Raw genomic sequence first — 12,242 nt, 5'->3', positions numbered from 1 at the left:
TCAATACAACTTGTTACAATAACTATGTGTTGCTACAAGCGCTACACATTTTGAAATGCTACATGTACAAAAATAATTTCTATGTAACTTAAAGGCCCTGTCCCAACCATGAGTAAAGAACATGTTTAAGGAATAATTATTAGCCCCACCCACGATGTTCTTCCTCTCACTCAGGAAGCTGTTTCTACATGGTTCTCATTCAAACGTCTCCTGATCGGATACAATTGTCTGTCCCTGGCACTTGCTTCATTGCGCTTCTCATTCAACAAAATACAGTACCTTTTGAAATTGAACGGTAATATCAGTCACTAGTTTCTTTGAGCATTTATACAAAAATAACAACAATAATAATAATAGTAATATAAAATAAGAAGAACATAAAAATGTGTAGTCACTTACCTTGTGTTGGACTCGCCCTGCTCCTTCCTGGTTCAAATACGACAAACGGAAAAAAATAGAAGAGAGACAGTTATAAAAGGGAGAGTAATAAAATGTCTGATTAATAGTTCTGTGCTAAAAGGACCAGACCTGTGGCTTTGCATGGTGAGTTTCCATTTGGCCGACATCACAGAGATAGAATAGGTAATTTTGAGAACTATTTCTACGAATATCATAGATTTTTGTCAAATATGAAAATACTGAAAATAGAGACTGTATTTCCTGTAGTATTTTGTAAGGCATTTTCGCATAGCAGTGTTGATGTAATGGAGAAAAAAAGTATTTCATTTAAAAATACATAAATAGAAGACCAGATGAACCTCACTGGACTGGAAAAAAAACTACAAAAGACCTACAAAAGTAAGAAGACTGCATAAAACTTAAAGACAAGTTTAATTTTGTTTTTTACTCTATTTTATTTTTGTAATGATTGTAATTGTCTAGTTAAAAGTTTTTATACTTATTATTCATAACATGCTAAAATATGACAATTAGTTTCATCAGATTTAGATTTTTTAGATGCTGGTGAAATTCAGACTTAGATTCAATTTCAGTTTTAGCACAAAAGCTGTACATCCAATTTAACTCAAAATATAATTCATTTTCTAATTCCTATTTCCCATTCACATTTAATTTTACACACAACTATGTGCAGTATTAGACAAATATAACAAACACCAGTCTGGTCCTTTTCATGGGTGGGAGAGTGGATTTCGATTAGCAAAGCCTGTTTCCTCTCTGTATTAAGCCATTCATGAATCAATAAAGCTGAGTTAATGTAGCGGGCTCACTACACACATGCAGGTCAAAGCCAAAGCCACTGACTCATTTCATTACTTTTATAGACCCAACTGTATTTTCAGTATAACAGCCATAATAGCAATAGTGGAGTGTTTATAGGCATCGCAGTGGATAACTTTACCAATATCTCCAGGCTCTAATCTAATTTATATTTCTATTAATCTAAGCCAAAAAGAAATGCTTCGTTGCAGCAGTTTAGGATCTGCAGATTCAGGAAGTTGGGATTGGTCCGTTCATTGAGCTTGGCTTTGCTATGCCATCATAAATCTATTACGGTCATACAGAGCTGAGTCAGGAGTCAATACTGAGTCAGGAGCAGAGCTAACACTATCTGAATCACTGAATACTCCATAGACTTGAGTTAAAAAGATTCTGACTTTCTTTATTGAGATTTCATAATGTTATTTCTAGTTTCTATCTACTTGCGCCTTCACTGGTGGGACACATATCATGTGGAAGGCTGATTAAAGTCAAGCACTAAGACAATTTAGAGAAGAGGTGTCAATACAAATCTATGACAAAAAATCTATTGTACAGTTAATTGGGAATTTTACAACAAATAAAAGTTTGATTAGTTGATCAAGTTAGATTATATAGGAATGGAAGTTAACAAAGAAATTCACTTTTTTATGTTGCCAAAAAGTATGATAATCACTTTTTCATCTCATAATGTCTTGCATAGTGTGGGACATTACAAAAATAAAGTTTGTATTGGTTTTCAGTAGGTGGTGATTTGTCCTAGGTACTAAAGATCCTGTTTGTTTGGGAAGGTCTTTCTTCAGATCTGACTTGGGTGTGTTTTGGTCCTGGACTGAACCTAGACTAGGTTTATGTCAAGTAATATCTTGGTTAGTCTTGTTTTGCACTGGATTATGATGGGATTATTCTGGTTTAGACCTGGTTAAGTGAAGTCCTGATTGCGTTACCATTACCATATCAGAGCCTGGAAATGATTAGTATTTCTGTGTAAAATAATAAAGAAAAGTGAATTGTAGTGATTCAATATTTAAAAATAAAAGGTGTATAAAAATGAGAACGGAATAACTGCTAAATAAATACAAAACTTAACAATACTTAGAAGAAATAAATATGGCACAGACTGAGATCACACTGCCATAGTTGTACCTACTTTGTGGGACTGCAGGTATGCAACGCCTTCAAGTGAGGCTTCCAGGTAGCAATGGAAACTGAGTTCTCATCAGCCGCATAACTACGCCACACACACTGCATGCAGAGTCCACCAAACAGGAGAGAAGAGGAAACCAAATCAATTTGAAATCACAATCCAGACATGAGAGAGAAGGCAGTTAAGATAAGGAGGTATAGACCCTTTAAAACGCTGGCATCAGATTGTTCAAAATTCTTTAATAGGGGCAACAGGAGGCAAAGTGAAGTAAACCATTTCAATCATTGACTGACATCTCATCTAATTGCTAATGGTTTTAAGTCTTTCTAACAAAAAATAACACATTGGGATTTCCAGGGTAGAAATGTCAGTTAGTTGGCTTTTCAAAGGTGAACAAAATTTGATGAAGTATATAATGTAAGGATTTTATTTTTTTATTTTTTGAGTTGATACCGATATCCGACATTTGGCCTGCTGCTGTGGCCGATAACTGATGTTTGCAGATACTGATATTTAACATTCACACATTGCCTTCATCAAAAATGTCTACTAACCTCCTAAATAAGTTGTAAAGGCTATCACAGCATGTTTCTGAGTAGTTATCATTTACCAAACTCCATTAGATTTTGCATTTTTCTGTGGTTAATCCTAATTTCTCTATTGAAATAGCATTTTGTTCCATTTCACTTTTGCCTTCAGTTCCTCCATTCCCAAATCATAATAACTTTTATTTTCCATCACTTTTAATGCATTGTTCAAGCTTTATTTAGTAGTTATTATAAAGTGATATCCAAAGTTTTAAAGGGTCCCTTGGAAGAGAAACACATTAAACGGTCTGATTAGTGGCACACGTCTCAGAGCGGCTCGGCGGCAGTGCCACCTGCCTGTGCACTGGCAGGAGGCTCTCGTAGTGTCGCCAGGTGGCATCCAGGTATGGCCTGGCACTGTCCGTGGAGTAATAACGCCACGCAGTCTGGAGCAACATATATACAATTTTACAAAATCAGAGGGGACAGAAAAAAGCTGCTTGTACAAGAGCTACTTTTAAAATGACTTTAAATATATCTGAAAGATATGTTTGGCCTACTGTAGTGTTGGCGACAATGCAGAGTACGTAACAGATTATAACGGAGTTGAAGAAGGGACATGAACAAAGGCACTCTGCGCACGTAGCCTTGCCATTTGGTACTGACCTAACGGTTGGAGACTGATGATCCCATACAACCACCAGTCTCTGCTCTCAGGACTTTGAGGACCAGACACTGATGCGTCAAAGCCCGGTTTGATGGACAGGACAGAGTGCCATGTGTGTTGTTTTATTATGGCACAGCTGTCTTCAAAAAACACGCAATAGTCTATTTTAACTTTATGAATTAGCTAGTGTATTGTCTCGTTCACTTTTACTTCACATCACCTTTAATGCACTGTTGGTGCAGAAACTGGAACTGTCTATCCTCCGCATACATGTTACCCCTCTCTTTCCAGCGTGTTAATTTCCACAAAGTTTTTGCTCTTGTCATTGTGATGAATCAAGCAGCACTCACTAAACAACTTCATCTGAATTTTCTCCTCCTTTTTTTTTTTTTTTTTGACATTTTACATATTTCTTTGTAAAGCAGCTATAATAGATGCTAATCTCAACTGAGCTCAACTTTTTAGCGTGGCCAGTGCACATTCACAAACACACAGTAAATATACTCCGTAAGGTATTAGATAGGTTGTCATAACATTACGCTAGAACAATTACACAAAACATCCCCATTCCTTATGTGTGGTGTGGAGGATGAAAGAAGAAGGGTTGTATTTAGTCATGTTAAATAGTGAAATGTGCAGCTGGAACAAAATAAGACAAAAAGTGAACTCCAGACCCCAATCCTAAGATGTGAACTGACAGAGGGAAGACAGTGGAACAGTGGAACAGAAACAAAACATTATAAATCACACTTTAATATATTTGATGCAACTCTATGTGAATACTTTAACGTAGCAAGAAGTGTAAATATTAGAGTTTATACCTGGATGAGGTAGGCAGCTGGGTTTCTCCTCTTCTCAAAGTGCTTTTGCCGATGCTGCTCCTGAACTTTGAGGGCGAAGCCTGAGCCCAGAATGCCCTGAACATAAAGCAGTAATAAACAATGAGCTTAAACTCGGTATGAGAATAAGACCAGCGGTGATATATTTTGTGGGTTCAACTTACAGGTGCTTTAACTAGTAATACAAATTTGGATACATACTGGAATTAATTCTGCTTATTACAACAAAACTGAACAAAAATTGAACTGAATTGGTAATTAATATTTAAATACTGATAATATTATAGCAAACAGTGAAAATGACCATGCTTGTAATATAAAAACTTGAAAACTGATGAAGACATAACCTGTGTTAAACAGTTTGCTCATTCCACGTAAAGAATAAAGGACTTTTATCTTCAATTACAATGTGCCTCAGACCTTTTGAACCACTTTTGTAACTTTGTCACAGGAAGATTTTATACTACAAGCATTGTCATTGCTAGCATCTGAGTCCTATCTTTGAGGAGCACTTTTTTTTTTTTTTTTTTTTTTTAGCATTTTTCATTAATTGAACCCTCTGAACCTTTCCTGTGTTTTGATAATATTATAATTATTGTTATTATTGCTATACTTAATATATTAACTTATAAACCAAAAGATTTATTTTAAGAAGTTGCTCTTTGTCAATGTAATGTGGGTTATTGAATTGAGAAGTACTAGAAATGTTGATGTAATTGTTTTCTTGGTATAGACTCACCGCTGGCAAGGCAAAGAAGGAGATCCCCAGGAGGGCGAAGCCTGCAGACAACATCCGTCCTGTCCACGTCTTTGGTGTCTTGTCTCCATAACCAATGGTTGTCAAGGTGATCTGTAATAACATGCAACGTTCAAAAGAGGTTATAGTACACACTTTCTTTCCTAAAAGTATTTTTGTAGCACTCATAGTACCAAGCTAGGGCTTTAGTTTCCAGTGTCCATTTTAAGGTTAAATTCAAAGGCACTGTACCTTATTTTTACTGTCTTAAAAACATGAAAAACAAAACTAGTTCATTTTAAACTGTTTGCTCACTGACCTTATGCATTCTGAACATTGTTATTATTCACCACAATGAGCTTATAAGCACATTCTCAACTTTCAGAAGCTACAGTGGAGTTTTGCAGTCATGATAATGCTAACAATAATTAACATGCTAATGTGCACTTCCTGATACTTGGACAATAAAACACTTTCTATTTCGATGTTGACAGTACGCATACGACATATTTTGACCTCAAGAGCTGCTATTATCCACTATCTGTACTGGGACAACTAAAATAACAAAATTTCTCTTTCCCCAATTTTATCCACTTTTGTTGCATAATACCCTTATCAGAAATGTGGATGCAGTAAAAAATATTATTGACCAAATGGGGATGCTGAAAAGAATTACTAGTCTACAAACAAGTTTATAATGTTGTAAGACAAGTGAAAATATCTATTATGCGTGAGTCATGAGATGTGTTTGAAGCTCTGTGGGTTAGGCATGTGCATGTGTGTATCTCAATGTACAAAGACAGCTTTTATTGTGGTGGATTTAAACGCACTTTCCCAAGCAAATTAATTTGTAAAGAGTCATAACTGCAAATCATTTTAACAGCATATTCATAACACATGACTAAACTGATGTTACCACTTTCCCATGAGCAAGAACAGAAAATCCGAAAAATCTATTTTAGGGCTGCTTTTTCCCATGCATTTGACTTTCTCCAGTACAAAAATATTTGCCTGGTATCCAGAAGACACACTTCTTCAATGCTTTACGAAGAAGTGACTCTGGTCACAGGTGAATCTCCCCGTTTTCATATTGGCGTGATTGACAGGTGGATTAGCCAAGTGAGGTCCTTCCATATATAAACATGTCACAGGGTAAAGCATGGTGGATTTCTGCAGAATAAATGAGTGAAGAGCTAAATTATGTTAATCTCAGATGAGATTTTTTATTTGTAAATCATTGTTGACCAATGAGCTCCTTTGTTTCACATGTGTCACTGACAAAACGGATGTGATTGCACGATCACGTCTGGCCGGGCTTGAGAGGCAACGGAGGATGTGGGGACCAAACTGATATCAATCTGTATAAAAAGTACAGACATATATCGTTCTGGATTTGCAAGGCAAAGGCCAAAATAAGTCTGCTGAATGCTGTCTGCAATGTTTGATAATCAGGAAGCAAACATTAGCATGCTAGTCGTTGTAAACTTCACTGTCAGAGGTCTCTAAGAATTGTGGAATGTGCTTATGAACTCAATGGGCCCCATTCGTGAATGTTTTCTTAAAATATGTTCATAGCTACCATTTTAAGATGAAGCTGAGAATATGTATTTAGTAAGAAATGGCCTCTGAACCTTCCACATATGGTCAATATGAGCTTGGCATTTTGACATGTGAAAGAGAGAGAGTAAACGAGGAAGTCAGGTGAAGTACTGTTTTACAGATTAAGCGGCAATTAAAAATGTCCAAACACACATGAACACACTCAGTGAGGGTGTTCAGCAGTCTGTATAAAGTCTGTTAGACCCAACAGACCACATGCTCTATAAAACTCCTCATAAACGTCATTTGATCACATAATAATATTTTTATAGGGAATAATTTAAGAAAATATATAATTTACAATTATGGAGGAATTACATTTTTTGTTGCAGTATCAGAGTAATAATATTCTAACATTTTTTGTAAGAAGTATAAATTTGTTCGTGAGAGTGCTTCATGAATGAGGCCCAAAGTGGTAAATAATTAGGATACTTGGAATCCAAAAGTGAGGAATATTGGCAAACGTTAAAATGACTTTTGTTTTTCATGTTAATAATCAAGTACAGCCTTTAACGTTAAAGTTTGTGTTTTTGCAAATACAGTTCAATAATTGACAGTATTTTTCCTATCTTCACATATAAAAAGGGTCACTTATTGCAGTGTCTTTGCTTCTGTAAAGCCACTAAACCTGAAGTAACAGCAGGACATTACAAAGGTGTGTTTTGATTTTGGCCTAATCATGTTCTATTTATCTGTCTGCGGTTTGGGGACACATTTGTGACTGAAATAGCTCCCATTCAGCCTTTTATTGTGAAGCTTAACAATGACATCCATTAGTGCCATTATGATTTTTGATCCGCAATGAAAATGGTTGTTAATGCATGTAGCCACATATGAGCAATAACACAATTTGGCATAAAAACAGGAAGCAACTTATGCATCACCACTAACCAGGATTTTACCATAAAAAACTTGTCAAAAGAGAAGAGTAGGTCAGTTTGAAAACAAAACAAAAACTAAACCAGGTCTAGACCAAAGCTATATTACTAAAGACAAGTTAACACCAGCTATAAGATCTAAACCAGCAGGTAACTATAGTAAAACAGGTTTGAATAAGGATGAAAATTTATCTGAACCAACTTAATTAAACATTATTAATCAGGGTTAATCGAGGCCCATCCCAGATAGGATTGTCCAACAAAATCAATACTCTGATACTAATTGATGTTCAAACTAATGCCAAAACTAGTCCTTTCTGCCATTCAGATATTGCACCATGACACAGAAACATCTGTCTGGGATAGTCTCATATTGTTTGCTTTTGTGCATAGTTCTCCAATCTCTCCCTACTTTAAGCTTTCATGTTTATTTTTATGTTTAAAAAAAAAAAAAAAAGCCACTCTTGATAGTACACCATGACAGAGAATAAAGTGTCTGGGTTAGTGTCAGGCAGTTAGCTTCACATTTCTCTTAATGAACAAAGTGCCTGATTGGATGAAAAGAGGTGACCCTGTCAGTAACAGTTACAGTCTCAACTAGTATCTTATTTAGCTACTTATACTATACTAGACATAAAATAAGTCAGGTAGAGGCCCTTTAAAGCTGGAGGTAACAGTTTTTGGGGGGTCGATTGAACTCACCGTGCCCCACCACAGAGCATCAGCGTAGGTCGCAAACTCTTTGTTAAACTTGTTCTCCACCAGATAGACCAGGAATGAAGAAAAGATGAGAACAAGAAAACCAATGTACCAGGCAGTCACCAATTCCTGCAAAAAAGAAAGCATTTTATTAAAGGGTTAAAGCCATATGTAGATTAACTTGCCCTCAAGAACAGAAGTATTGGGTTTCTTCTTTGGGGCATGACATTGACTTAAATTAACTTGACTTATCTAACCTTAACCTAAACCTATTATCTTTAAACCATATTGTTGATGTAATAATAAAGCCTTTACATCAAGAGGACCTGATTTTTGACCCCATTAGAAGCAAGTCCCCATAATGTGAGTGAGTGCGTTTAAAGATTTGAATCCCCACGTGATAAATAATTGTTCTGGTTAAAAATTTAATATTGTCATGCAACAGCTTTTACATTAGATTAACATCTTTTCACAGAATCTCTTACGCAAAATGGACAATAGGTGTAGTGTGCACACTTTTGAGGTCAGCGGATTCTGTCCATGGGTTTTAGAATGATGAAAATCTAGCACCGTTGCCACAGCAATTACAGTAACAAATCAACACAATAAAGCCTCTCTGTCTCAACGCAAAAGGCACTGAACGGCCTTCGCAGCCACGCTTCGCACTCAGCTGGCCCGGGACTCACTATTTCTCTGTGTTATTGTGTTTTTGGGCTGTACTTGTCACTAGACAGGCAAAGTCAACATGCACCAGAAGCCTCATGCGTTTCATTGCTGGAGAAGAAGTAGGGATGAACTGATGCTCATTACCTGTACCATTTACAAAGCAGTACATGTAAGGTTAAAACAGTATCGAGTGTACAACCACAGTGATTTTCTAAATTGTGACATTTATTCTTCATACATAAGTTTTCACAGTCGGCTATATTCATGTGACATTTTCTTTGCAACGAGAAAAACGAAGTCAAGCTCTACTTATAACCTTTCTACTTCTAAGGTGATTTGTGTGAATGCGCTTGATGTGGCACCTTGCTGTGTGCATAGACCACAGAGCCCAGGAGTTTCCAGGTGCCTCCTCTCCTGTCCATCCGCACCATGCGGAGAATCTGCAGGAAGCGCAGGCTCCGCAGCACAGACGTAGCAAAGATGTTCCCCTGACTCCCCGCGGAGACCACCGCCACGGACGCAATCAGCACAATGATGTCTGCAGAGGAAGCAGAATGCAAATTAGACACTATAAAGTTCATTAGGAATGTAAAAAAAAAAAAAATCTAATTGTGATTTTTCAGACAAATATTGTGATTAGATGTTTGCTATCACCATTCGCTTGCATAGTTAACATGTCACTTTAATCTGCAACATTCCTAAGAGCTTTGAAAACTGCGGTTATCAAGCCTCTCCTAAAGAAGAACAGTCTTGATGCCACAATAATGAACAATTACCGACCAATCTCAAATCTGCTGCTTTTAGGCAAAGTCCTTGAAAATGTTGTTTACCAACAGCTTATTAACTTTCTCCAAATCAACAACTACTTTGATGTTTTCCAGTCAGGTTTTAGACCCCATCACAGCACTGAGACTGCTCTTATCAAGGTGACAAATGACATCTGCCAGAACACTGATGCAGGCAAAGTCTTAGTCTTGATCCTGTTAGATCTGAGTGCTGCCTTTGACACTGTCGATCATGGGATCCTCTTACAGAGACTAGAGGACAGGGTGAGCATCTCTGGTAAGGTACTAAACTGGTTCAAGTCCCATCTAGAAAACAGGGAGATCTTTGTTGAAATTGGAAAATGTGTCTCAGATAAAATGTCCCTGACCTGTGGGGTGCCCCAAGGGTCAACCCTGGGATCCCTGTTGTTCAATCTCTACATGCTGCTATTAGGCCAGTTAATACGCACGAATAATGTGTCCTACCACAACTATGCAGATGACACTCAGATCTATGTCTCACTGGCAGCAAGTGAATATGGGCCAGTGTATTCACTCCAACAGATCAGTATGTGGATGCAAAACAATTTTCTCCAGCTAAACTCAGACTTAAGTCATAGTCTTCATAGTCTTCCCCAAAAACATAGAGAAATTGTTAACTGTCACCTCCAGTGTCTGTCTCTCTCTAAAATCTTCAAATCAGGCTAGAAATCTAGGGGTAATAATGGACTCAGGCTTGAACTTTAACAGCCATATCAAATCAATAACTTCTGCAGCTTTTTACCATCTAAAACATTGAAAAAACAAAGGTATACTGTCAAAGCCAGACTTAGAGAGACTTATCCATTTATCTGTCTCCATTAACACAGCTGCAGTATATCCATATCCATGGTTCATATGAACCATCTCACACTCTGAGAGGGTGGTGGTTGGAGGGGCCGATGGTGCAGATTAGCAGCCACACTTCTGTCAGTCTGCCCCAGGGCAGCTGTGGCTACAATAGTAGATTACAACAACAATTTTGTCCACGTATGTATATATATATATATATATATATATATATATATATATATATATATATATATATATATATATATATATATGTGTGTGTGTGTGTGTGTGTGAGGGGGTGTGTGTGGGTGTGTGTGTGTATGTGCGTGTACAGAGCAGAGAGAGACAGAGAGAGCTAGCTATAGATATACAGATCTGTCTGTCTCTCTGACCGCAACTGAAGAAGCGGCTTGGGTGAACAGCAAAACGTCTTCACGTCTCCTACAACTTTTTTGTCCAGCTGACAGATTTTACTTTTGGCTTTTACTATGATTATGGGTTTTCATAACTGTCCTTGTCCATTACTGTATCTGGACAAATTGTAGTTAAAATACTATAATTGTAATTTTTTTGAATTGATATTTGTATTTTAAGGTTAAGGTATACAAATGTAAATGTGTCCTCTGCATTTGGCATAGCCTTCAATGCCACTGGGATACCCTGTCAGGAGGAGTGGGCCCCAAAAAATGTGCTGCCAGATCTGGAGATCTCTTGCACCAGTCTTGGTCAGGGCTCCCTTAGCTGGAGAATTTGATTGTGCCTTATGTTTTGGGTTGATGGGATAAACCACAGTGCCTGAAGGAAACCCACACAGACACTACCCACCAGGATTCCCCCAAAGGCCAATAAATAAAAACATAAAAAATATACATCTGCCTCAAGGGAGTGCAGTGGTTGTGTGGATGACTTTGGTTTTGGTTAGTGCAGCCTTAAGCTGGCATGAAAACGCCTTCAAGAGACACCTGAACGCAGTCGCACAATCATCTGATAGTAAGTCCCTTCAGAATAAGTTTTATTATCAACTAGGAACTGGCTTCGGCGTTATGGTGCAACAATTATCAAAGAATATTATAATATAAACTATTTTCTCTATTCTGCATTTAAATAAGGTAAAAAATAGACTGTGATATACAAATACAAAATATAGAGTATGGGCAGAACCACAGTGCAACAGTGTTATAAAGTGACAGGTGTTATAGTGTTCATGAGTTCAACAGCAGAGGGAAGAAACTGTTCTTCTGTTGGGAGGTTCTGGGCCGAATGGACCTTAGCCTTCTCCCCTAGGTGAGTGGCTCAAATATTCAGTGTCAGGGCGAGAAAGGTCAGCTGTGATCCGACCTGCTCGCCCCTAAGACACAGGGGTCCTGGAGAGATGGGAGGCTGCAGTCGATCACCTTTGCACATACTGAGCTGCAGTTTGTATGGGGTCCTAGCAGTGGCCCTGGCAGTGGCCCTGGCAGTGGCAGTGGCGTACCACAATGTGATGGAGGGAGATGAGGAGGGGCTCAATGGTGGCCGTATAATCCAACTAATTTTTCTGTTATTTATCACAGATCTCTCTCATATAGCCATCCTCCTGTCAGAAATTGCTGATCCAAGCATGGCATTTTGGCCTTAGCTATAAACAACACAAGCTTATACGTGTTTAGAGAAGAAAAGGTAGGAAAAGAG

The 12,242-nt window shown here is 37.6% G+C and overlaps 2 protein-coding genes across 5 annotated transcripts in view; one reads left to right on the top strand and one right to left on the bottom strand.

The window, feature by feature from the left end:
- Positions 1-12,242, top strand: part of LOC117371522 (ras and Rab interactor 2-like) — a 268,922-nt gene that overhangs the window by 58,431 nt on the left and 198,249 nt on the right. The window lies entirely within an intron of this gene.
- Positions 1-12,242, bottom strand: part of kcnq5b (potassium voltage-gated channel, KQT-like subfamily, member 5b) — a 145,847-nt gene that overhangs the window by 13,906 nt on the left and 119,699 nt on the right. For all 4 annotated transcript variants that reach the window (XM_055224923.1, XM_055224935.1, XM_055224926.1 and 1 more), the window contains exons 4-9: positions 9,339-9,514; positions 8,314-8,439; positions 5,138-5,248; positions 4,381-4,476; positions 2,369-2,463; positions 400-426 (exon numbers count right to left, since the gene is read on the bottom strand). In XM_055224923.1, the coding sequence (XP_055080898.1) occupies positions 400-426; positions 2,369-2,463; positions 4,381-4,476; positions 5,138-5,248; positions 8,314-8,439; positions 9,339-9,514 (631 nt within the window). The remainder of the gene's footprint in view (positions 1-399; positions 427-2,368; positions 2,464-4,380; positions 4,477-5,137; positions 5,249-8,313; positions 8,440-9,338; positions 9,515-12,242) is intronic.

The sequence above is a fragment of the Periophthalmus magnuspinnatus genome, chromosome 1, assembly GCF_009829125.3.
Source record: "Periophthalmus magnuspinnatus isolate fPerMag1 chromosome 1, fPerMag1.2.pri, whole genome shotgun sequence".
Classification (NCBI taxonomy): domain Eukaryota; kingdom Metazoa; phylum Chordata; class Actinopteri; order Gobiiformes; family Gobiidae; genus Periophthalmus; species Periophthalmus magnuspinnatus.
Note: the sequence above shows the minus strand (reverse complement) of the source record. Positions and strands in the feature narration are given on the sequence as shown.